This window comes from Bos indicus, chromosome 7 (assembly GCF_029378745.1).
Source record: "Bos indicus isolate NIAB-ARS_2022 breed Sahiwal x Tharparkar chromosome 7, NIAB-ARS_B.indTharparkar_mat_pri_1.0, whole genome shotgun sequence".
NCBI classification, from domain to species: Eukaryota; Metazoa; Chordata; class Mammalia; order Artiodactyla; family Bovidae; genus Bos; species Bos indicus.
The window spans coordinates 68,980,728-69,007,791 of record NC_091766.1 but is presented as its reverse complement, the minus strand read 5'-3'; the positions used below and the strand labels follow the sequence as shown (position 1 = coordinate 69,007,791).

General features: G+C 43.0%; 2 protein-coding genes across 4 annotated transcripts in view; both read left to right on the top strand.

Annotated features, from left to right (window-relative positions):
• Nucleotides 1-12,083, top strand: part of SOX30 (SRY-box transcription factor 30) — an 82,132-nt gene extending 70,049 nt beyond the window's left edge. The window contains exon 5 of the mRNA XM_070793926.1: nucleotides 10,104-12,083. Within this exon, the coding sequence (XP_070650027.1) occupies nucleotides 10,104-10,119 (16 nt within the window). The 3' untranslated portion in view covers nucleotides 10,120-12,083. The remainder of the gene's footprint in view (nucleotides 1-10,103) is intronic.
• Nucleotides 12,084-16,846: 4,763 nt separating this feature from the next.
• Nucleotides 16,847-27,064, top strand: part of ADAM19 (ADAM metallopeptidase domain 19) — a 91,903-nt gene continuing 81,685 nt past the window's right edge. For 2 of the 3 annotated variants that reach the window (XR_011567776.1, XM_019965310.2), the window contains exons 1-3: nucleotides 16,847-17,097; nucleotides 19,754-19,839; nucleotides 24,493-24,563. Coding sequence is in view for 2 of the 3 variants with exons in the window: in XM_019965310.2 (XP_019820869.2) it covers nucleotides 17,031-17,097; nucleotides 19,754-19,839; nucleotides 24,493-24,563 (224 nt within the window). In the remaining variant the exon portion in view is untranslated. Of the gene's footprint in view, nucleotides 17,098-17,200; nucleotides 19,620-19,753; nucleotides 19,840-24,492; nucleotides 24,564-27,064 lie in introns of those variants that run through there. The other variant, XM_070793924.1, reaches the window with a different exon arrangement.

The following is a 27,064-nucleotide window of genomic DNA, read 5'->3' as shown; positions in this document are numbered from 1 at the left end:
TTTGTTTACAAACCCCAATGTGTGATAACTATGTTTTATTTATTTGTGTAGTTGCTTCCTTATTACCATTCTCCCACTGGACTCTAAGTACCACAAAGATAGACATAACATGTGTCTTGTCCACTATTACAGTCCCAGCACCTTACAGAGTGCCTGGGATGGAGAAGGCCTTTATATTAGTCAGACATTTTCAGACTTCTAACTAAGACAAGCTTAAACAAAAAAGAAAATTTTGGTTCATGTAATTGAGAAGTTCCAGGGGAAGGTTCACCTCAGACATAGCTTGGTCCACAGGTTCAAATATTATTAGCTAGCTCCACTCCCTCCCCCACCCTCCATCTTGGTTTTTCTGTCTCTTGTCACTATTTGACTTAATTTTCAGACAGGTTCTTTCCAGACATGGTAGCAAAAGAACTACCCACTTCCTCAAATTTACTTTGGTCACCGTCTCAGAAGAACAGGAAGCAATTTTTGTTAGGGTTGTCAAGAGTCTTGGGAAGGATGCTTATTGGTCCAAATTAGGGCCACATACCCAACAATGAGCCAAACACAATGGGTCTGGGGATGGAGTTGTACTCCCAGGCCTTGGTTCCTTGACTGGTCTCTACAGGGGTAGATGGGCAGGAGAGGAGGCTCCACCCTACTCGAACCATAAGCAGACGTGAACAGGTGCAAGACCACCTGGCGCTGACTTATTTGCCTGTCTCCTAGTTTAGCTTACCACTCGGTCAGCTGCAGAGACTCAACTCTCTTACTGAGTGTATGCAGTCATTAACCTAAAACCAGAATGAGACCTACAAGTAATCCAGCTATTTTCCAGCTAAGTGAGGCCAGCTGAAATTAAGTGCCTCCTTGAACCTTGATTGCCATTTTTAATCAGGCAGTGTGTTGGCATTTCCTGAATACCTTTGCCCTTTGTAATTCATTAGGGGTTTAGGTGGATGTCTGCTCTTTATAACAAATACAGTGATGGAGTTCATATATAATGTTTTCCTCTCTTCCAATCCTCATCCTAAACTGGATCTGTTTATAGCATTTTCTTGATCAATTTAAAGATCACACTCCCACCCTTCCATTTTATCTACCTCTGTCTCCTTTAATCAGATCAACCCAAAGTTGACCGAGCTAAGTGACAAACAGGCATTTTCTCATTGGTATGCAGAGGTACCTCAGATACATAAACTCACTGGCAGCGTTAGTATTCACTGCCTTGCAGACTCATCACTTTAGACTTCCAATTTGGCTCCTCTTTCAGGATTTGTCCATGACCTTGAGGAATTCAATTCCTTCCTTCTGGACCTTGGTAGCTATCACTATAAAATTAAATAATTACCTTGTCTGCTGCACCAGATAGTTTCTGAAAACCCTCTCCCCTGAAATCTCTGATCTTGAAATCACCTTTCCATCCTCCTTAGCAATCTGGTGATGAGAAGGTTAAGATTAAGTGTGGGGTGGCTGCAGAATCAGCCACATGATTTGTGGGTCCTTCTACAAAATGAGAATGCAATTACTCTTGTCCAAATTTATTAAGAACTTCAAGATAGCAACAGCAAGGTATTAAGCAGTATGAGGGCCATTTGAGACTGGAGTCCTATGTAACTGCCTGGGTCATACTTCTGTGAAGTCAGCCCTGGTGTCTGAATTAATCAGAGAGGATTAACCAGCTATGCTCATGCCTGTCCTCAGAAGTGTACATTGTGTCTCCACCATCTTTTCCTGGGATAGGAAATCAAATGCCTTTAAAATAAATGGATGATGTGACCAGGGGAGAATTTAGGCTGATTATTGCCCAACCTTCTAATTTTTGAAGGGAAGCCAGGATCAAGACTTAGAAAAAAGGCTCCTGATTTTTGGGGACTGTTGTTACATAAAGTTTATTGTCTTGTACACCTTTAGAAGTAATATGTACTCATTTATACCAAATTAACAACATGAAAGATACTGGTGAGTGACATGTGATCACACACAGGCCCTGGGCAAAATACATACATTTTCTTGTGTATGCTCTTTGCAAGTATTGATGGATGAGGAAACCAAGGCACACAGAAACTGAATAACTTACCCAGGTTTGTACAGCTTTGAGCCAAGATTTGAACTCAAGTCTGACACCAGAGACTATGTTCTGCATTTCTACCCCATTGTGGCTGCCTGCATGACAGCCAGTCTGAACTCCTGCAGTTCCCTTATTAGCCCAGAGCCTAGCTGCTAGTGCGAACTCAGTAAAGGTTGGTTGAAGGAATGTTTTTTTTTTTTAGTGAAGACTTATTCACACCACTGTGCTTTTATAAATATTACTTTCTTTTCTTGAAACATTCTTCACTCACAACTACTTTGTCTACCTGGAAAATATCTACTGATTCTTCAAGATTAATCTTAAATATTATATACAGTATGAAAAGACTTAACAGAACACTCCCCTTCCTGCATCCAGTGGACAGTCTTAAACACTTTCTCCACATTTTAAAATATTTTTTATGGCATATCTCTTTGTGTATCAGTGATTTTTTTTAATATAAAGAGATTTGTTCTGAAATGGAATAAAGGTTCAGGCATACAGCATGGTGTCACAATTTTTAAAGGTTATATTTCATTTATAGTTATTATAAAATAGTGGCTATATTCCCTGTGTTGTGCACTATAGCCTTATAGCTTACTTTATGTATCGTGGTTTGTACCTCTTATTCCCTTACTCCTATTTTGTCCTTCCCTGTTTCCCTCTCCCCACTTTTCTCTATATTGGTTAGTCCATTTCTGTTTTTTTATATTCACTAGTTTAATTTTTTAGATTCCACATGTAAGTGATATTATACAGGATTTTTCTTTCTCTGTCTGATTTATTTCACTGAACATATTACCCTCCAAGTCCATCCTTGTCGTTACAATGGGAAATTTTCATTATTTTTATGGCTAAGGAGAAATATAAATAACCTCAGATATGCAGATGACACCACCCTTATGGCAGAAAGTGAAGAGGAACTAAAAAGCCTCTTGATGAAGGTGAAAGTGGAGAGTGAAAAAGTTGGCTTAAAGCTCAACATTCAGAAAACGAAGATCATGGCATCCGGTCCCATCACTTCATGGGAAATAGATGGGGAAACAGTGGAAACAGTGTCAGACTTTATTTTTCTGGGCTCCAAAATCGCTGCAGATGGCGACTGCAGCCATGAAATTAAAAGACGCTTACTCCTTGGAAGGAAAGTTATGACCAACCTAGACAGCATATTCAAAAGCAAAGACATTACTTTGCCAACAAAGGTCCATCTAGTCAAGGCTATGGTTTTTCCTGTGGTCATGTATGGATGTGAGAGTTGGACTGTGAAGAAGGCTGAGTGCCGAAGAATTGATGCTTTTGAACTGTGGTGTTGGAGAAGACTCTTGAGAGTCCCTTGGACTGCAAGGAGATCCAACCAGTCCATTCTGAAGGAGATCAGCCCTGGGATTTCTTTGGAAGGAATGGTGCTAAAGCTGAAACTCCAGTACTTTGGCCACATCATGTGAAGAGTTGACTCATTGGAAAAGACTCTGATGCTGGGAGGGATTGGGGGCAAGAGGAGAAGGGGACGACAGAGGATGAGATGGCTGGATGGCATCACTGACTCGATGGACATGAGTCTGAGTAAACTCCGGGAGTTGGTGATGGACAGGGAGGCCTGGCGTGCTGCGATTCATGGGGTCAAAAAGAGTTGGACACGACTGAGCGACTGATCTGATCTGATCTGATCTGAGTATTCCATTGTGTGTATGTACCACATCCTCTTTATCCATTCATCTGTTGATGGACACTTAGGTTGTTTCCATATCTTGGCTATTGTAAATAGTGCTGCTATGAACACTGGGGTAGATATATCTTTTAGAATACGTGGTTTTGTTTTCTTTGGATATATACCCAAGAGTGGAATTGCTGGATCATATGGTAGTTCTGTTTTTAGTTTTTTAGGAGCCTCCATACTGTTTTCCACAGTGGCTTCACCAATGTACATTCTCATCCACAGTAGACAATGGTTCCATTTCCTTCACATCCTCACCAATATTTGTCATTTGTGTTCTTTTTGATAATAGCTATTCTGACTAGTGTGAGTGACAGCTCATTATAATTTTCGTTTGCATTTCTCTGATGATTAACAATGCTGAGCATCTTTTCATGTACCTTTTGGCCATCTGTATGCTTCTTTGGGAAAATGTCCATTCAGGTCTTCTGACCATTTATAAATCAGGTTGTGGGGTTTTTTTTTTTTTTCATACCTATCAGATTTGGTGACTTGAGGTTGTAAATCTAAGGACTTGTTTGTTGTTTTGAATTCTTAAGGGATATTTTTCCCCCTCTCATTCTTTGTATACATGTTGGGCAACACCGTTCTCCTTTCAGCTTCCTGGAAATTAGTGATGGGAAAGCTTGTTGATTTCTTTTTCTTTATTCACTTATGGCTGTGCTGGATCTTCCTTGCTGAGCACTGTGGAGATCAGGAGCTACTCTGCATTGCGGTGCACAGGCTTCCCATTGTGGTGGCTTCTCTTGTTGCAGAGCACAGGCTCTAGACAAGCAGGCTTCAATAGTTGTGGCTCACTGGCTCTAGAGCGCTGGCTCAGTACTTGTGGTGCACGGGCTTACTTGCTCCACAGCATGTGGAATCTTCCTGAATCAGGAATTGAACCTGTGTCCTCTCCATTGGCAGATGGATTCTTAACCACTTGACCACCATGGAAGTCCCAGGTTGTATTTTTGATGTTGAGTTGTATGTGATGTTGAGTTGTATGAGCAGTGCTTGTATTTTGGATATAAATCCCTTATTGGCCATTTTATTTGCAAATATTTTCTCTCATTGTATAGGTTGTGTTTTCATTTGTCGATGGTTTCCTTTCCTGTGCAAAAGTTTTTAAGTTTAACTAGGCACCATTTGTTCATTTTTGTTTTTATCTCTTTTGCATTAGGAGACATATCCAAAAAAAAAAAAAAAATTAATGGTATGATTTGTGTTAAAGAGTATTCTGTCTATTCTTAATGTTATGGTTTTGTAATGTTGATAACTATTGAGAAAAATTATCCAAAAATTGTAAATGAGGCAAAAGGATAATTACAGTTCCTTTCAGTGACATCCAAATACAGTGGCTCTCAGAACGTGCTTCAGCATCAATATAATCTGAGAACAAAACATCAGCAACATCAGCATATGTGTGTGGGTGTATGTGTATCTTTACTTTTCTCCTTTGCTTTTCACTTCTCTTCTTTTTTTTTTTTCTAATTTTTTGGGGGCCCCCACGGCAGGGCACCAGGCCGCGGCCCAAACTGCCGCAGCCTCTGGGCTGCCCCCAAAAGATTCGAAGAGGAGACTCCTTAGCAGTTGGACGCCAAGTTCAGCCGGGCACTTCTCTTCTTTTAACAGCTATTTGTAAGACCTCCTCAGACAACCATTTTGCCTTTTTGCATTTCTTTCTCTTGTGGGTGGTCTTGATCCCTCTCTTCTGTACAATGTCACGAACCTCTGTCCATAGTTCATCAGGCACTCTGTCTATCAGATCTAATCTCTTGAATCTATTTTTCACTTCCACTGTATAATTGTAAGGGATTTGATTTAGGTCACACCTGAATGGTCTAGTGGTTTTCCCTACTTTCTTCAATTTAAGTCTGAATTTGGCAATAAGGAGTTCAGGATCTGAGCCACAGTCAGCTCCCGGTCTTGTTTTGGCTGACTGTATAGAGCTTCTCCATCTTTGGCTGCAAAGAATATAATCAATCTGATTTTGGTATTGACCACCTGGTGATGTCCATGTATAGAGTCTTCTCTTGTGTTGTTGGAAGAGGGTGTTTGTTATGACCAGTGTGTTCTCTTGGCAAAACTTTATTAGCCTTTATCCTGCTTCATTCTGTACTCCAAGACCTAGTTTGCCTATCATTCCAGGTGTTTATTGACTTCTTACTTTTGCATTCCAGTCTCCTAGAATGAAAAGGACATCTTTTTTGGGTGTTAGTTCTAGAAGGTCTTGTAGGTCGTCATAGAACCATTCAACTTCAGCTTCTTCAGCATTACTGGTTGGGGCATAGACTTGGATAACCATGATATTGAATGGTATGCCTTGGAAACGAACAGAAATCATTCTGTCATTTTTGAGATTGCATCCAAGTACTGCATTTTGGACTCTTTTGTTGACTATGATGGCTACTCCATTTTTTCTAAGGGATTCGTGCCCATAGTAGTAGATATAATGGTCATCTAAGTTAAATTCACCCATTCCAGGCCATTTTAGTTCACTGATTCCTAAAATATGGATGTTCACTCTTGTAATCTCCTGTTTAACCACTTCCAATTTGTCGTGATTCATGGACCTAACATTCCACGTAGGGAAAAGAGTATGTCAAGGCTGTATACTGTCACCCTGCTTATTTAACTTATGTGCAGAGTACATCATGAGAAACGCTGGGCTGCATGAAACACAAGGTAGAATTAAGATTGCCGGGAGAAATATCAATAACCTCAGATATGCAGATGATACCACCCTTATGGCAGAAAGCAAAGAAGAACTAAAGAGCCTCTTGATCAAAGTGAAAGAAGAGAGTTAAAAAGTTGGCTTAAAGCTCAACATTCAGAAAACTAAGATCATGGCATCTGGTCCCATCACTTCATGGGAAATAGATGGGGAAACAGTGGAAACAGTGAAAGACTTTATTTTTGGGGCTCCAAAACCACGGCAGATCATGACTGCAGCCATGAAATTAAAAGACACTTACTCATTTGAAAAAAACTTATGACCAACCTAGATAGCATATTTAAAAGCAGAGACATTACTTTGCCAATAAAGGTCCATCTAGTCAAGGCTATGGTTTTTCCAGTAGTCATGTATGGATGTGAAAGTTGCACTGTAAAGAAAGCTAAGTGCCAGAGAATTGATGCTTTTGAACTGTGGTGTTGGAGAAGACTCTCGAGAGTCCCTTGGACTACAAGGAGATCCAACCAATCCCTCCTAAAGGAAATCAGTCCTGAATATTCATTGGAAGAACTGATGTTGAAGCTGAAACTCCAATACTTTGGCCACCTGATGCAACGAGCTGACTCATTTGAAAAGACCCTTTGATGCTGGGAAAGATTGAAGGTGGGAAGAGAAGGGGATGAGAGGGAATGAGATGGTTGGATGGCATCACCAGCTCAATGGACATGAGTTTGAGTAAACTCTGGGAGTTGGTGATGGACAGGGAGGCCTGGCGTGCTGCAGTCCATAGGGTCGCAAAGAGTCAGACAGAACTAAGTGACTGAACTGACTGACTGTGTGTGTTTATACACATACATTATATATATATACATATACTTACATGTAACTGAAATGAATGAAAGCAGTGATACAAGGGAAGAGTTAGTATTACTTTGTTATTATAATGTACTCACGCTACCTATGAAGTGGTATAGTGTTATTTGAAAGTAGACCTGAATTAGCTGTATATGTGTATGGCAAACTCTAGAGCAACCAGTAAAAAAAAAAAAAAAAAAGATAACTGATATGCTAAGAGAGAAAATGAAATCATATCAGTTCAGTTCAGTCACTCAGTCATGTCCAACCCACTCCAGTGTTCTTGCCTGGAGAATCCCCATGGATAGAGGGGCCTGGCGGGCTACAGTCCATAGGGTCGCAAAGAGTTGGATACAACTGAGCAACTAAGCACAGCAGAGCACACTTCAGGTTGAACCATGTTATACTGCCAACATTTGATTCTTTATGACCTTCAAAATCAACAATACCATATGGTTTACCCTAAAATCTCTCATGGGACTCTCACAAGAACTGCATGAGATAATATAGGTACTGTGCTCAGCACCATTTGAGGTGCTTAATACATGATCAGATCAGATCAGATCAGTCGCTCAGTCGTGTCCGACTCTTTGCGACCCCATGAATCACAGTATGCCAGGCCTCCCTGTCCATCACCAACTCCCGGAGTTCACTCACACTCACGTCCATCGAGTCAGTGATGCCATCCAGCCATCTCATCCTCTGTCGTCCCCTTCTCCTCCTGCCCCCAATCCCTCCCAGCATCAGAGTCTTTTCCAGTGAGTCAACTCTTCACATGAGGTGGCCAAAGTACTGGAGTTTCAGCTTCAGCATCATTCCTTCCAAAGAAATCCCAGGGCTGATCTCCTTCAGAATGGACTGGTTGGATCTCCTTGCAGTCCAAGGGACTCTCAAGAGTCTTCTCCAACACCACAGTTCAAAAGCATCAATTCTTCGGCGCTCAGCCTTCTTCACAGTCCAACTCTCACATCTATACATGACCACAGGAAAAACCATAGAGAGAGAGACTTCTCTCTCTCTATCTTAGAAATCTTTGTTTTGGTGAAAGTGAAAGAAAGTGAAGTCTCTCAGTCGTATCCGACTCTTTGCGACCCCATGGACTGTAGTTTACCAGGCTTCTCTGTCCATGGGATTTTCCATGCAAGAATATGGAGTGGGTTGCCATTTCCTTCTCCAGGGGATCTTCCTGACCCAGAGATCGAATCCAGGTCTCCTGTATTGCAGGCAGGTGCTTTACCCTCTGAGCCACCAGGGAAGCCCTTGCAAAGGGCATATAGTAAATGCTGTTGGTTAAGTAAGTGAGTCTGAGAACTTTATGGGTTTCCTACAGGTTAGGGGGATATTTGCATTTTCTGTGGGTAAAAACTCAAAATTAGAGATGAAAACCTTGTTTGGAGCTTTCACTGTCATGGGCCTCGGTTCAATACCTGGTTGGGAAACTAAGATCTCACAAGCAGTGAGGCTTAAAAAAAAAAAAGAAGTACTAATATGTGTAACATTATGGCTGAATCTTAAATGCATTATGCTCAGTGAAAGAAGCCAGACTCCAAAGGCTACATTCTGTATGGTTCCATTTATAGAACATTCTAGAAAAGGCAACACTATAAGGACATGGCTTCTCAGGTGGTGCTAGTGGTAAAGAACCCGCCTGCCAATGCAGGAGACATAAGAGATGGGGGTTCGATCCTTGAGTCATGAAGATCCCCTGGAGGATGGCATGGCAACCCACTCCAGTATTCTTGCCTGGAGAATCCCATGGACAGAGGAGCCTGGTTAGCTACTGTCCATAGGGTCACAAAGAGTTGGACATGACTGAAACGACTTAGCACATATGCACATAGGAGCATAAAACAGATCAGTGATTGCCAGGGGTTAGAAGTGACAGGAGACAGGAGTGTGATCTTGATTGTGGAAGTGGTTATTAGATTATATGCATTTGTCAAAGCTAATAGCCATGTGTACTAAAAACAAAAAAAAGGAGAATGTTAATGTATGTAAATAATACTAGAATAAACTGAACTTAAAAAAAAAGTTGCTGGGAAATGGTTTACAAAGGAAAGCTATCATAGGGCCAACATTATTTTCACAGTAAGGGCCCATGACGACAGTTCTTCTATGAACATCTTGGAAGTTTGTCCTGAACCAGAGTAAAAGAATTATTATTAGTTACTTAATTTATTGGAGAAGGGAATGGCAATTTACTCCAGTATTCTTGCCTGGAGAACTCCATGGACAGAGGACCCTGGTAGGCTATAGTCCATGGGGTTGCAAAGAGTCAGACACAACTGAGCAACTAACACACACATTTAATTTATAATTAACTTAAACATTTATTGTCTGTCTTCCAAATGTGGATGAGAGAAGGAAAAAGTCCAGCTCCTGTTCACAAGGTACTCACAATGTAGTGGATGTGGGGTAAGAAAAAGACAATTATTAATACAGCATAACATGATAATTATCTTTGATAATAATTAAGGAATCAGTATATAATTAAATTCTTCACACATTATACAACTAAAAGCACAAGCTAAACATTATGAGTATGGTCCCCACCCCCACATTATTAACAGTAGAATGAGAATAATTAAAATTAGCATGTGTTAACTGCTTACTATGTGAGAGGTACTAGTCTAAGCACCCATTTCAGCCTCACAAAAATTCTATCGTTTAGGAACTATCATTGTTAGCATCTTTTATAGATGAGGCAACAAAGTCACAGAAAAGTTTATTTGCCTATGGTCACACAGCTGCTAAAGAAAAGAAAAGGGATTTAAGCCATGGAAGCGTGGCCACATTCTAACTATGATATTGTGCTTTTACTGTAGGTCAAAGGTACAGTGACCTGGTTTACCTGGACTCCTGAAATCTGGAACTAGTGAGTCTCACTCTGCCTCAGTTTCCCTAACATCAGAGGAGAGAGTCAAGCTTGTGTAGAGAGGTCAAGTATGCAAAACTCTCTTAATAAGACACCAAGATGAACCATTATTCCTTTTGTGTTTCTTTCCTGTGTTTATCATTTATCCACCCACCCCTACTGCTAAAGTTACACAGTAAGTACATAAGTATTGTAGAAAATAGAAGGGGCGAAACAAAAACAAAAAATGATGAACAAAACCCCCCAAAACCAAACCAAACAAAAAACCCTTCATCCTTCCATAGTCTCACCATCCAGAGGTAACTGCCACTACCATTTTGGCACATTTCCTTCTAGTCTTTTTAAAAACTTTTTCATTTACATAGCTGAGATCAGACTTATATTTGTAATTTTGGACACTGTTTTGTTTTGTTTTGTTTTTCACTTAAACATAACTTTTTCACTTAAAGCATAAACTCTTTGCAAACACTATTCTAAGTGGCCACATAGTAACCCATCATACAAATATTCTATAATTTATTAACTGTCCCGTCACAGTTGGATATTTAGGTTGTTTCCAATATTTTCACTATTATAAATAACACTACTATTAACATTCTAGTCCATAAATCACAGATTATTTTTTTAGGCTAGTTTCCCAGAAATGTAATTACTAGGTTAAATGGCGTGAATATTTTAAAGATTAGGTAGAGATGTAGTATTCTTTATAAATAACAAACACATTCTTTATAAATAAATGGAAAGTCTTATGGGGGGGTCAAAAGTTGATGTGTATATGTTTGTTTCTCTATATAAGTGTGGAAGGGGGTAGATGAGAGACAGAATTGGAAATTTCTTATTTTTTGGTCAGTGCAGAGACCACCAAACTTTTTCTCTCGTGAGCTACCTCCCAATTTTCAGGTACCTACGCTGATGAAATATTGATCAACTGAGGGTCAGGAAATGGGAGCAAATTTCAGGTATGGAGCTTGGATGCCTTTTGCAAGTAGACTGTCCATAGAATGAGTTAGACTTGATCCTTTAGCATTTTTTACCTGGCACAGCACTTTCACTACCATTATCTCAGTAACTTCTCCTAGGTCCTGAGTGAGATGGACTGGGGTGACTATTACCACTGGGCTATTTGTCAGAAACTCAGGCCCAGAAAGGAGAAGTATCCAGAAGACCTACCCAGAGTCACAGAGTTGGTTGGAGAGAGCTGGGTCTAGAATTCTAGTGTCATGTTTCTAGGGCTAGAGCCCCGGTTCTGGACTAAACTGTATCCTCCCCACCCCCATTCATAGGATGAAGCCCTAACCCCAGTGTGACTGTATTGGAAACAGGGCCTATAATGAGGTAGTGAGGTTAAATGAGGCTATACCTGATCGGATAGGATTAGTGTCTTCATAAGAGGAAGATTAGAGCTTCTCTCTCCGCATGCTCACACAGAGAAGAGGCCATGTGAAGATACAGCAATAAGGCAACTGTCTAGGAGCCAGGAAATGAAGTCTCACCAGAAAACAACCCTGTTAACACCTTGATCTTGGACTTCCAGCCTCTAGAACTGAGGAAATTATTTTCTGTTGTTTAAACCACCCCCTGTCAATGGTATTCAATTGTGCAAAGCCCTGGAGACTAATACAGATTTTGGTACCAAGAAGTGGGGTCCTGCAATAACAAATGCCTAAAAATGTAGAAGTGACTTTGAAACTGGCTACTAGGTAAAAGCTGGATAAGCTTAGAGGTCCATGCTACAAACAACCTAGATTGCCTTGAAGGGGCTGTTGGTAGAAATGTGATGTTAAAGGCAATTCTGGTGAGTGTTCAGGAAGAAAACAGAAGTACTACAAAGAAAGTGACTATCATTTTCGAGAAGACACATATTATGAAGAAACCATTGATAGAGCTATGAATGTTAAAGGTGATTCTGGTGAGGTCCCAGATGGAAAGGTAGGACATGTTATTGGAAACTAAATAAAAGTGATCCTTGTTATAAATTGACAGAGAACTTGGTTGAATTGTGTCCTACTGTTTTGTGGAAAGTGACATCGTGCAGGGCCCAATGGGGCTTCTGTGCACAAGGCCTTTCTGGAACCCTATTTCTTTGATTATAGGAAACAACCTTCATTCAGCCTCATGACTTCCCCTGAGTTCCAATGGGCAGATTCAAGCAGTTGTTAGGGAAGGGAGGGGATGCCAGGGCCTTCCAGGTGGTGCTAGTGGTAAAGAACCTGCCTGCCAATGCAGGAGACATAAGAGACACCGGCTTCATCCCAGGGTTGGGAAGATACCCTGGAGGAGGGCACGGCAACCCACTCCAGTATTCTTGTCTGAAGAATCCCACGGACAGAGGAGCCTGGTGGGCTACAGTCCCTGAGGTTGTAAAGAGTCAGACATGACTGAAGTGACTTAGCATGCACACACGGGGATGCCAGACCAGGGAGAAACAAACAGCCAAGAGCAGCCTTTGGGCAAGGTCCTGTTTCCCATCAAGGTGTACACACAGCAATATCTTTGAGCTATTTTGCATATACTGAAACCCCCTCCAGGTGGGAGAAGTTAATGGTATGCTGCCCACAAGCATATAGACCCTAGACTAGTTGGACCTGAAGGTTGATGCTGACTCCCACTTACCTCATTGCTAACCCATCAGAAGAATGTCCACAAGCTGATCACGCCCTCTTTGAACAATTATTATAATAAAACGTCTCACTATCTTTCCCAGGTTGGGACACATGTTTTTGAGGGCATTAGCCGACTGTGTCCCCTTTGCCTAGCAAAGCAATAAAGCTATCCTTTTTTCATTCACCCAAAACTCTGTCTCTGAGATTTGACTCGGCACCCATGTACAGAGAAGCTGAGCTTTCAGCAGCAAAAGTAGAAATTCCAAGCGATGAACTTGGATATTTGGCAAAGGAGATTCCTGAGCAGAAGTAGTCAAGGTGTGACCTGGTTTCTCCTTGTTGCCCACAGTGAAATATAAGAGGAGGGAGATAAACTGAAGGGAATCTAAGCAACAAGGAGCCAAAGCTTGAAGATTTGGAAAATTCTCAGCCCAACATTGCCAAAAAGGAGAACACATGTTCTAGAGAGGATACAGAGAGTGTGGCTGGACACTCACTCTATATGGAGATGACTCAAGCCATTTATCAGCCATCTCTGCAGCTACCAGAAATAGAGATGTGCTTATGCTAGCAGAGACACTGCCAGTTTGGACCAAGGAGAACAGAGATAACACGAGGGCTTTTGAACTGCTGGGACCCATAGGACAGGCCAATACAGCTATTTGGTTGTGAATATGTTTTGTCCTTTAAGAAAAGGGGAGAACAACCTGAAGGTGATTCAGAGAGCATCAGGACTGCCATTCTCACTATTTATAGAGCATACATGCCCAGAGGGCAAAGGCTATTTCTTTCTTGGTTTCAGAGTATGGGACACCCTCTTGGTTTCAGGGAGCCAGTCCTCCCCTGCTCAGTACCTCAAGGGAGGCACAGGGTGGGGCTGCTGCCCAGAGCACAGGGGGCAGGGCCACTGCCTTGGGCTGTGGGGTTGACACTAGTGCCCCAGGGGGCTGGGAAGGCAGAAATCCTGCCAGAGGATTAGTCTAGAGCTTTAAGATCTAGTGGGGACTTCCCTGGTGATGCAGTGGATAAGAATCCACCTGCCAGTGCAGGGGCACATGGGTTCGATCCCTGGTCTGGGAAGATTCCCCATGTCTCAAGGTAACAAAGTACCTGGGCCACAACTACTGAGTCCATGCTCTAGAGCCTGTGAGCTGTACCTACTGAAGCCTGTTGGTTTAGAGTCTGTGCACCAGAACAAAGAGTAGCCCCTGCTCACCACAGCTAGAGAAAGCCCGCAGGCAGCAACAAAGACCCAGTGTAATCAAAATAAATAAATTTAAATTAAAAAAAATATCGAATGGAATCTGCCTTGCTAGGTTTTGGACTTGCCTGAGACTCCTTTCTTCTTTCTCTCTTTTGGAATGAGAAAGTCCTCCTAACCTGTATTTTGGAAGTATATAACTTGTCTGGTTTCACAGGTTCACAGATGGAGAAGAATTTTTTTCTCAGGATGAATCATACCTTGAGTCACCCCATACTTGATTTAGATGATATTTAGACGAAACGTTGGGCTTGGAACTGATGCTGGAATGGGTCAAATCTTTTGGTGTTGCTGGGATGGGATAAATGTATTTTGCATGTATCAACTACCAATTGCCATTTCCCTCTATAAGAATGAAGTAAGTCACTAGCTGGGCTTCCCCTGTGGCTCAGTGGTAACGAATCTGCCTGCAGTGCAGGAAATGCAAGTTCAATCCCTGGGTCAGGAAGATCCCCTAGAGGAGGGCACAGCAACCCACTCCAGTATTCTTGCCTGGAGAGTTACATCGACGGAGGAGCCTAGCAGGCTACAGTCCATGGGATCGCAAAGAGTTGGACACCACTGAAACAACTGAGCACACATGCACACAAGTCACTAGCCACTGCAGCAGCTGACCTTCAGCACTCCCTGAAAGGAGGTAAGGGTGGAGACCAAGAATGAGGCACTCTGTGCTCTGCGAAAAACTGGCAGAACAGGCCTTTAGAGAGATAGTTAGATATTTTTAGGAGAAGATTTTATGAGCTCAGATTCTTGCATCTCCTCATATCTACAAAAGCACTAAAATCATTAAGGTGACATTTGCTCCTCGTGACTAGCAGCAAGCATCTCTCAAAATGTGTGCTTGACTGCATGCACACCACCCCTCCCCCACCCTTCCCTAAAATCATATATAATTCTGACCTGCCCTTTCTTTGGAGCAGCTCTTCAGAGCTACCTGAAATGCTGTCTCCCAGGCTATAGTCCTCATTTTGTCCCAAATAAAACTTAACTCACAACTCTCGTATTGTGCATTTTTTTCCAGTTGATACTTGTGAGACGGACATGAATTTTGGGGACCACAGAATAGAATGTTACAGACTAAACTATGTCCCCAAATTCATATGTTGAAGCCCTAACCACTCAAATGCTGTGTGACTGTATTTGGAGATTATAAAGAGGTAGTAAAAATTAAAGAAGATCATAAGAGTAGGGCTCTGTCTGATGGCATTAGTGTCCTTAAGAAGCAGAAGACAGCAGAGCTTGCTTTCTCCAAACAAGTAGAGAAGAGGTCATGTGAAGCCACAGCAAGAAGGCAGCCACCTATAAGCTGGTAAGAGAGGCCTTATATGAAACCCAACCAAGCCAACACCGTAATCTCAAAACTATAGAAAAATAACCTCCTGTTTTCAAGTCACTCAGTCTTTAGTTTTTGGTTATGGCAGCATGAACAGACTAATATATTTTATTTATGCCCACTGGTTTCAATAGACATACCTACTAATTTTCAGGTATGCCTTTTCCTTCCCAAAACAGCATCTTGTTTTAGCTGTACAACCCTGAGTTTGAAGGAGACAGAGTGGAAGGAATAGATAACAACAGATCTGAGGCTCAGACTTTGCCAGGGATCTTAGGCAAGACAGGTTTGTTTGTTTGTTTGTTTGTTTTTCTGATTATCAGTTTGTATGTTAGTTGCACAATTGTGTCCAACTCTTTGCAACCCCATGGACTGTAGCCCACCAGTCTCCTCTGTCCATGGAATTCCCCAGGCAAGAATACTGGAGTGGGTAGCCATTCCCTTCTCTAGGGGATCTTCCTGACCCAGGGATCAAATTCCGGTCTCCTGCATTGCAGGCAGATTCTTTACCATCTGAGCCACTTGGGAACCCCCAGTTTATTCATCTGTAAAATAAGATGTGCTGTAAGAAGCTCTGGAACTATTCAGATGTGGACTTGAATCCAGCCTCAGACTTTAGCTGTGTGACTTTGAGTAAATTACTTAGCCTCTCAGGTTTGGTTTTCTCATCTCTAAACCAGGATACTGTTAGTGCTTACTTTAGGGGTTTATTGGGCTAATGAAAAGATACGATGTATACAAAGTCCCTGGAAGATTTTAAAGGGCAATAAAAGGTAATTCTTCTAGATTAATTAAATAAATTGACATATGTAAAGTGCTGAGAACGGTGGAACTTAGGAAATGCTGTATAGGTCTTAGTTATTATTTTCTTCTTCTAGCAGACAGCAAACCTTCAGTAAGTGACAGTCATTATTATTATTATTTTCAAGTCTCCTCTCCCTCCAATTTCCTTCAAACCCCTAAATGCTAACCATCCCAAATGCCGGTTTCCCCCAATTCAGCCCATGGGCTTTCCCGCCCTAGTCCGTCTATTTAGGGTTTTCTGCTCCATTTCGCCTCCTCCGGAGCTCAGATCTCATCTCCTCTGGGAATCCTCTCTTCATCACCCTGCTCCTCCCAGTCAGATGGAAAGGATCCTTGATTTGTGTCCTGCTAAGAAAACAACTCCGTGTAGCACTTAGTTCTCTGTGCCAGGTTAACTCTTTCGGAGCCTGCCTCCAAGAGTGGAGGCCGGTGCTGGTGAGCAGCCTCTTGAGCGACACCCAAGGCGTCTAGCCCAGCGTGGGACAGAGAAAATGGGCTGTGCAGAGAAGGGTCCAGTTTAATTCCTACAAACTCGAGCCCCCAACCCTCCTCAGGCAGCGCCCACCGTGAAGAATCCCTACCCTTCCTCGGGCTCGGAGTCTCCCTCCCTTGATCGCCGACACCTGAGCAGTTTCCCCAGCCCCTGCCCCACCCCCGCGCCAGGCTCAGGGGTCGCTCTGGCTTCCACCCAGCCTCCTCCTGCCCCTCCTCCAGCCCCCGGTGGAGCTGAGGGGCGGAGCGAACGGTCAATGGCTGGGAGCGGGCTGGGAGCTGCTGGGCGACCGCGGTGGATTCCAGAAGCGCGGCGGCCTGGTTAGGGGGCTGGCATGGCCGCGTGCTGGTGAGCGCTGACTGCGCGAGGGGCCAGCTGCCACCATGCCCCGGGGCGTGGGCATCGCCCAGCTCTGCCTGCTGGTGCTCGCCCTGCCTGGATGGACGAGAAGTAAGTAGCGGAGCGGAGCGGAGCGGAGGGAGTGGGGGTGGGTGACGGGGGCTTTGTAGGTGGGTGGACTGGGGGACCTGGGTGGACTGGGAGACCTGGGGACCCCCAGCAGCAACTCGGAGCCGCGCCCCTGCTGTCTTCTAGCCCAGGAGCCCCGGCTTTGTTCCCACGTTGTGCGCCCCTGGAGGTGGTGGAGATGCGGGAGATCCAGAGCAGGCAGAAAACAGTGGGTCCCTCCCCGGCTTGCCTCCCTCTCTCTCCTTTTCCTCTGTTTTTCTGGCTTTTCCGCTGCTTTCCGAGTCTCTCCTCTTTTCTCCAGTCTTTGTGTGTGTGCCTATAAATACGTTTGGATAAAATTGGAACCATACCATATGTACGGTTTTGTGTCTTGCATATTCCACTTCACTTTATGAGCATTTCCACATCGTTACATTCTCCAACAACATGGTTTCAATGATTGTAAATTCCGCCAAGAAATCGCAGAAGTACAATTTTCAGAAAGTTAAAAACACGACTCATACAAATATAGGATGGAAGATTGGCAAAGATTGATCTGATTCTTCAGAGAGGCAGTGAATAGAATGGTAAAGCTAGTTTAAAGCACTAGAGGAAAGAGGAGTGATACGGGCATTGGAGACAGTGTTGAAATCCTGTACTGGGACAGATACAAAAGTGGTCAGTGCTCCATGGGACCAAACAACCATAATTCTTAGTTATCTGTCTATTACGCTGGAGTCATTTGCATCTCTACCAGACTGAAAGTTATAGTTAACACAGATCTTCGCAGAGTATGTAGCCTTTAATTACTAGTAAATAAAGGCAAACAAAGGTACATTTCCCTAGATAATTCACTAATCTGTGAAAAGGCCTGCTAACCAATGCTCCAAATGTGATATTGAAAGGACATCCTATTTGCTCTTTTTGCTTTATTTCCAAGGTTTGAACAGTTTTTCTTAAGTTGTACTGTATTTCTCCATTACTGAGCCTAGCTTTCCATAATTTTTGCAATCATAAAGATCATTTCATTCCTTTAAATGTTCTATTAAATATCATAATTCCTTTTTGTTGCAAAGAATCTAGATTTATCAGAGCCGCTAGAGCAGAAACTGTCTTTCTGATTCCCCAGTGAGTATCTGACATCTAGCATAGTGTTTAGCCTGTGGTTAGGCACTCAGAAAATGTGTAAATGAATGCACTGCTTCTCATTTTTACTAATATAATGACACTAATGTAGTCTAATGACTTTTTTTTAGGATATATTTTGACTGAGAATGCATCATATCAGTAATCTGAAACGGAAGTTAATTACTCATCATTGGGCCAGTGTAACAGAACAAATATGGCCATCTTCTATGTAACTCATTATATTCTATGCGATTCATGTGGTTAATTTAGAAAGAATAGATTTTTGGAGTCTTCACTTAGGACCTCAGAAGTTCTATAGATGTGGCCTATTCTTACCAGAGACTAATTTACTTAGGTCTTGAGCAATTACCACTTTATTAAGATTGTCTGCAACCAGTGTTTGAAGTCTGCCCTGCCTAGAACAAGTCTGTCCGCAAACAGATTTCAGTTCACCTTTTCTTCAAAAACAGGAAGCTTGTTACCTATCTCCCAGGGTTGTGCAGAGTACAGAGATCTGGGTGGTGAGAATTATTTGGAAAGTAGGAAGTGCTATGCAAATGCAGCCTTGCCCTTAGGAAGTTCAGGTTAAAGCAATGATGCTTTTGTGGACCGGGAAGCACTTTCACAATAACTCTCCCCATTAATGATGTGAGGTGGGCAGGTGGGTATCATTTTACAGATGAGAAAACTGAAGCACAATGTGAATAATACCCAGGGGCTTGCCCTCCTGATATACCCAGAACCCAAACACTTCATTCCTCTCCACTGAGGTCATTCTAGTCTGAGTTACCAGCAACTCTGACCAGGGCTCCCCCCGCAAGGCTCCATCCTTGCCTTCCCGCTTCTACTCTCACCCCTGCCTCTACAGCACTTCCACCCTTTCAGTCTCCACCCAACCTTCAGAAAGGTCTTTCACAAACTGAATACAGATCATGTTGCTCTGTGTCTAAACCCTCCAGTGCCTTCCAAGTCACAGGATTTATAATAAAATCCAGACACTTTCCATGCCCTCTGTGATAGCAGACCCCCTATCTGTCTTGCTGACCATATCTGCCAATTTCCCCTCTCATTTGCTCATTTCTGGCTACTTCTAACTTCTGCTTATTCCTTAAACAGGCCAAGCTGTTTCTGCTCTTGCTGATCCTTTTTCCTCGGATACTCTTAGACCCCTAGATTGTTGCATCTTCTTTCCGGTCCCTCAAGTCTCAATTAAGTGCTATCCTTGAAGATCATCCTAAAATAGGTACCCCCTCTTCAGTGTCTCTTTATTTTATGACCCTGTTGTACCACATGAGAATATTTGTGTCATCCTCTTCCCATCTCTAGAAAGTAAGCCAGTGAAGTATAAACGGATCTACCACTCTATTATCAGCACCTGGCAGAGTGCCTGACCCATAGTAAGTGCCAAGAGCCTGGAATCCACAGGTCTCCTAACACCCCAATGTGGAGTCTTCCCTGTTGGCACTGCATGCCTGGCTTAGCTAGGGTACAGAGGTCTGGGATTCCAGTGACGTGTTTGCTGTATTGGCAGGAGGAAGTGGGGAAGGCAGCCCCCAGCTGCAGCATGAACTGATAATACCTCAGTGGAAGACTGCAGAAAGCCCCATGAGAGAAAAGGTAAGACTCAAAGCATCTCATTTTCACAGGCAGAAGCTAACAACTCTGTTCTGTGAGGCTTGGGGGTCACCTACTTAACTTTTCTGGAGGTGCTACTGGTTATCACCATTAGTTCTGTTTCTGGCCCACTCTGTCCTCTGTGTACTCCAGTTTTGGAAATCCTCAACGGGACTTTCCTTTACTGTGTGACAACCTACTATAACACTTCCAGATGCCAGTAGTTGAGGAAACGAAAATCCATGTTAATGCCGGCATAAGCTAAATGCAAGTATGTTTCACAAAAATCACTGACTCTCAATTGGGGTTGATTAAATGTCGTTAGTTTTTTTTGCTCTGCATAATATGTGGCTCACTTTATTGATGAGATGATATACTTGGAGAGAAAAATGACAATCCAAACTATTTTTAAAATAAGAGGCAGGGTAGGGCTTCCCAGGTGATTCAGTGGTAAAGAATCCACTTGCCAATGCAAGGAGACGTGAGCTTGATCCCTGCGTCGGGAAGATCCCCTGGAGGAGGAAATGGTAACCCACTCCAATATTCTTGCCTGGGAAATCCCATGGACAGAGCAGCCTGAGGGGCTTCAGTCCATGGGGTCGCAAAGAGTCGGACACGACCGAACAACTGAGCACACATGCAGGGACCTAGTACTGCCTTAAGTCTGTCTTAAAATCCAATAATCTTAAAATTCAGTAGGCTCCTTGGGCCACAACACCAGCAGAATGGATAGGCCTCATCGAGGGGATTGGGAATAAGACAGAAAACATTATCCCGTTCTTGCAGGAAGGACCTGTGCATCTAGGATAGTCTTTGGTTCTGGTTCTTATAGCTCAAGTGAGACAGGAAAGAACTAGAAAGGAAGATGTGTTTGCTGTGAGCCAATAACCAGCTATCGGACCTTTCACTTTCTGAGCGCAGTTTTCTCATTTAAAAAATAGAGCTTAGAGGGGATAAGAAGGAAGAGGACTGGAGAGGAGGGGTGCTTAATAAGAGTGCTTTGGGTTCAAATGGTCAGTGATTTATTGGGCAACATATAACAGCAAGATTATAGTAGGAGAGAGAGGAGAGAGCAGTGTCAGGAAAGATTTCAGACTTCGAAGTCCTTGAGTCTGGAAAGGTAAACGGAGGGTAGAAATGCCCAGAATCTGTGAAATTATGGCTGGAGGAATGCAGACATGTCCAAAAAGTGCTTCAATTTGGAGGAAACTTACAGCAAAAATATTAGGACAAATGAAAGCAAATAATATTTTATCCTAAAGATAATAAATGCATGGAGTTCATTTCATCCAAAACTAGGAGAGACTGAAAATAGCTTCAGGAAAAGTCTAGACAAATTAATGGATGGACATCCTAGGGCAGGTTATTTTTAAAAATTAAGATCTTGGATATCCCAGCCTATCCATTATTGTCCGAGGAATGGATCTGATACTTTTATAGATGCCTCTCTGTTCTCTCCAGATGTGGGATGCCGGGCATCCTCAGGAAGGGCCTGAGAAACAAAGTGGAGCTCAGATCCTGTCTTTGTTCCCAGCCATTGTCTGCCTAGGATCTGCCCAGGTCATTGTCCTTTGTAGGACTAGCCTGGCACCGTAAATATTTGTTGAACAAATGAATGAATGTCAGAGGGAGAGGAGAGGTAGGTCTCAGTCGGGCATCTTATTCTCATTCACGTAATTACTTCATTTAGCAAATGTTAGTTGAACACTACATACTAAATATACATATACTATGTCTTAAGGGGAATGTAGACATGTAGTATAGATTTCCAATACCCTGTACAGCTGAAGATCTATTTAATCTACCTCAAAAGAGAAAGGCATTTAAAACCCTGCCCTGGGGAAGTATAAACAGTGGGTCAACTCCCTTCACTTCCTAGGAAAGGTGATGTCCCCCCTTCCTAGCACAGAGTAGAGTTGCAAAAGAAAAGTCTGAGTAAATCTGGACAGGGAAGCTACATGAATCTTTGTAGTGCTGTTTCATTGTTTTGGTTGAAACATCTCCTGGAAACAGGAACATCATATTAAATATCAGTGTCTGAGCATCTTCCAGACTAGAGAGCAATAGTTTTGGATTAGCCACTTAAGTATTCATACTCAGGCTGCAACTTGTATCTCTTTGGGGGAGAAGTGACAGTGGTTTGATTTGTGTCAACTTTCCTTCTTTGTGTGTGGACTCTAGGCCACCTTCCTCTTGGAAAAGGGAATAGATACAGCTCTATTGCTGTGTGTGTTTTCCTCAAGTGCCCACTTGGGACTGTGTCCCTGATGCTTAATGTGATTGGGCAGGGCCCTTGGTCCATAACTCCCCAGAGTAAAGCAACAAACCAGAAATAGGTATGGGTAGAGCTGAATCCGGGCATCAGAAAATAGAGAAGTGAATTTCTTTTTTTTTCTTTTTTTTTGAGAAGTGAATTTCTTAGTGCAAGTTTTTGCATAAACATCCCTGTCGCTTCCTCTTCCCGTGTTTTTGACATGTCCCTTAAGAGAAGTGAGTAGGATAAATTTGCAAAACAAAGCAAAGGACAGGGTTGCACAAGCATCCGAGATCACAATGTTCGGACCACATCAGAGCCCTTGGTGGCCAAAAGCCTCAGGGATGCCCAGGACCCTAATGGGAAATGGGGTTTGAAGCTGATAAGAAGAGAAATGTGCTTAGAAGAGGCAGGCCCCCCCAGAGGTGGCAAAGCAGGTGACGTACTTGCTCCTACATGCCAAAACTAAGTTTTGAGGCTGACCTTAAAAGGGATAGAGGCTTTCCTCTAGCAAGAGCTTCATGTGAATTGAAAGAGACTTCACGAGTTTATCAGTTCCTTGGTCCCAAATTGGAGAATGTGCATCTAAAACACCCGAAGAATCGATCCTTTTAAAAATGTTTAAATACGTAAATACCCTGTTTTAATTAAATAATTTCTGCCTTTAAGAAAAGTTCAGCTGTGCTAAATTGAACTTTTGTTAAAGCATGAAAGTTTATGGTGACTTGGATTTCTAATGTCTTTGAAATTTTGCACAGTAATTAGATAAAAGGAGATTAAAAGTCCATTTCTGAAAATAAGGCCATTATAAAAACATGGGAAAGTGCACAAAATAAAATTAAATTGAATTATGATCTCACTGAGCTTCTCTGGTGGCTCAGTAGTAAAGAACCCAACCTGCAGGAGATGCAGGTTCAATCCCTTGGTCGGGAAGATCCCCTGGAGAAGGAAATGTCAACCCACTCCAGTATTCTTGCCTGGAAAATCCTATGGACAAAGGAGCCTGGTGGGCTACAGTCCATGGGGTTGCAGAAGAGTAGGACATGACTGAGTGACTAAATAGCAACAAATGACTCACTAACGAGAAGCAACTATGGTAACCTTTTGGTTTATTTCTACTTTTGTCCCTTTATAAAAATATGTATGAATAAAGCATACAGTGTTATGTTTTAAACCTTTGTGCTTAATCGTTATCATGTGTACTTTCTTGATAATCTAAAAATGATTGAAAGCCATAATTTTGAATGGCTGTCTAATGTTTTGTCATATGAATGGATTATTGGTTATTTAACCATTCTCCTACATTTGGATTATTTGGATTCTGTTTCATTAGTTATTATTGTAAGTAATGAGCATCCTTGTGTATAAACCATTGCCTGTGTTTCCATTTGTTCCCTTCAGATAGAATCTTCTATAGGGTTTCAGGGTCTAAACATTTTTAAACTCTTGGTTCATACTGTCAGATTATTTTCTGGTGAGCAGGTATCAGTTTAAATTCTCATAGGTAGGGTGTGAGAGTGCCCATTCTATAGTATACTCTGCTGCATTGGGATTTATGTTTCTGTTTTTTTTTTAATCTTTGTTGCTTTGATTTTTTAAAAGATATCTTAAAAAAATACTTTTGGGTGGGGGGCAGTTACCCGTGATGCTGAACATGTTTTTAATGCTTATCGACCATTTGTATGATACCTTAAATGGTCTATTCTGGGTATCTAGCTACTTTGGCTCTTAGTAAATTTTTTGTGTAAAATGTATCTTTTGGACCTTTAAATCCTTACTTGGAGGTTCTTCCAGTTGTCTCCTCTGAGAGGATTGAGGGGTATCCAAACTGAGAGCCACTGTAAAATGAGTCCATGATGAAGAGGCTTTCCCTGGTATCTTAAGTAGCAGTCAACATGTAACAGGGGCTTCCTGTGTGCCAAGCACTATAATAAATTCTTACGTTTACTTTGTCACTTAGTCCTTACAATATTCCCACAAAGTTGACTATTACTTCTGTTTTACAAATGAAGCTGAGCTGTAGGGAGGTTCAGTAGCATGTCTGATTCCACGGCTGTAGTGTTGAAACCTACACTTGATCTCAGATCTGACTCCACTCAAATTTGCTGTCCAGAATCGCCTGTCTTAGGGTTTGCCTTTACCAGGCCTGCATGCAGGCACTTACACCACATTTAGGCTTGGAGTTTCTTTCCTTTGTCTTTGAGGAGAAGGCAGATGGGGGAGAGAAGTGGGTCCTTCTGGGACTGAAGTTATTTCACATTTGGGCTGCAAAGGCAGTTGACCCTTTCTCATTCACTTCCTGTGGCTCCATCCATGTCAGAGCTCTGGCTGGATCCTCTGCCTCCTCCCTGGGAGCCTCGGCCTCCTTTTCGGAACTGACATTCTTTCGTTGTTTCTTTTAGCATCCACTCAAAGCGGAGCTCAGGGTGATGGCTGAGGGGCGAGAGCTGATCCTGGACCTGGAGAAGAATGAGTAAGTGGACTTCTCCTTTGTCTAAAATGAGACAACCCACTTGTGTGTCAGCGCCGGACGCAGGTGCCACTGGCTTGGAAGGAAGTAGTTAATGAAGTGACCCAGGCTGTCAACCTGTAGTTCATTTATTGGGAGCATTTTTGCAAAGCCTGCACTTCCACCATCTCTTGACTTGCTGTGAAATTACTGGACTGTTTACCGTCTTCCTTGAATTTCCTCAAGCTGGGGAAATTTTTGGGGCCTCTTAGGGTTCACTGTCTGTGTGTGTGTGTGAGAGAGAGAGAAACAGAGAGACACGAAGGAAGGGATGGGCTGGAGGACTTGGGCAGCTGTCTTACTCGCTCCAGCACAGTGCATGGCAGGAAGTGAAGGAGATGAGAGGAAAGCAGCAGAGAGGAGAGAGGCGAGGTGGGGTGTTTGGGGATTTGACGCTCAAACCCTGACTGCTCCTTCTCTTCTGGGTCAGCTACATCTGAGCTTCTGCCAATAAGGGCATGGTCAGCAGTCTCCTGGCTTCATCAGCCTGGTTCTTCCATATCCCCAACCTCATTTGTCTTGGGTGGCTGCCTCGCTCAGAAATATTTCCACATTGATTTGCTGTCAAGCACAGTTGTATCTTGATTGATGTTATTGAGCAGGTAAATAGACATAAGGCATGGCTGCATGTGTTGCCCATTTTTTGACCAATCCCAGTCTGTTTTGGGCACTGGAGAGCTTTCCTTACTTGGCCAGGGCCCTCTGAAGGCTTCTGCTGTCTCCTCATCAACAGTCCTGCTTACATTCTGCCACACAGACCTTGCAGATAAGGCTGCATGGCTCAGCGAACTGCCTGTCTCCTCTTGGCAGCCTGTGGAGTCCCCTGGAAGCAGATGAGTAATCACACACATCACTGCCAAGAAAGGGATAGATAGGGACCTTCCCATATCCAGAAGGATGGGAATGACTGCTCAGCTTGGGTGGAAAGCAAGAATATAAATTATTCCAAATTTGGGCTTTTTGGACACTTGCGGAGGAGGATGCGTGGTGTTGGAAGTGCATTATAAGCATGACTTGAGCAGTGTGTGCAGTGCTCATCCGTGTCTTTTCTTTGCCTCCAGGATGCGGTGGCCTTTAGGAAGCCAGAAAAATGGGCATCTCAGTCATTTTTGCTGCTTTCCTCCTTGGAGTGAAAGCAGTCCTTTCCTCGTGCCTTCGTCCTGAAGTAAAACCGGCCCAGGAATGTGTTCTCTCTGTTCCACTTCCCTGGAATAGACCTGGCTGGCTGTGTTTGCCGAGAGCCTAGGCCCTGTCTGCCTGGGATTTCTCCTTGCATTGTCTTCCTCTGGTCTTGCAGGGAAGTCTCTCAGAGGGTGTGTTCTTAGTCTCTCTCAGGTCCTATTTCAGTTTCGTACAGTCCCAGCCCTCTAGCTCTAAACTAAAGGTTTCCTATTGCTACCTCCATCTCAGCCGTCCTCTCCTGCCTCCATTTAGAGTGTGTGACTCCTCAGCTTCCTCTGAGCTGCCCATGTGATGGGGTTGGTGTCATGGACAAACTCTTGGGAGTTGGATTGGCCAGGCAAGGACCCCGAGACTCATCCTTCCCTCGTATTTTGTAATCTTTATAAGAGGTCATAGGAAGTTAGGGCACAAAAGTGCCTTGGAAAACACTGAGTGCAGCGGTCGTGTGCGTGGGAGCAGAAACTTCAGCTCAGAGAAGGAAAGGAACTTGTCTAAGGCCACAGAGCAAGTAAAGGGGAGAGATGAGATAAGGATCATTTGGGTCACAGAAACCCAGATTCGGCTTACTAGCTGATTAACCCGGGGACACATTGCTGGGTCTTTTGGAGTCTCAGTGTCCTTACTTATAAAGTGAGGATAGTAACACCGGCCTCATAAGCGTGGCTATGAGGGCTAAATGCGGTGATGTACACAAAGTGCTTACAGAACACACAGTAGATAATTGACTACTAGTGTGTTTTTTTTTTTTTTTTTACCATCCCATTCTGAGGTTCCAGAGGAGAGCCCGGAAATGTGGTTCAGTTGTCTGCTGCCGGGAGCAGCTCTCTTGTTTCCCAGTGATCAGCAGTGGGCTGGATATGGTTCCTGGCCTCTTCCAATTGGCAGAAGGCAGGAGGTCTGACAAAAATGGAAGCAGCAGAGCCAAGCAATATGACCTCACCAGGTATCCCTAGGGAAGGCTTCCTGCTATTTTCGTCTAAACTGGGCTTTTTGTTTTTGGACATGTGTTAGCAAGCGGAACTCCAACTGCACACGACTTCCTAGTGTGTTTACTTCCCAAAGCCCTTTCATTCATGGTGCGTGCGAGCCTGGATTCAAAACAGATTGGGGGGGGTGGGGAGGGGTTTGGAGGAGGTGCGGCTTTTCTGATTTTCAAATCTTATAAAAAAAAATGGTAAACTTTTTATCATCCTGTGATATTTGAGGGGAAACTAGGCCCCGTGCTAAGGGATCCTCATGCTCTGATTCTTAATATCCTCAATTGATTCATTCATCTTCCTCAT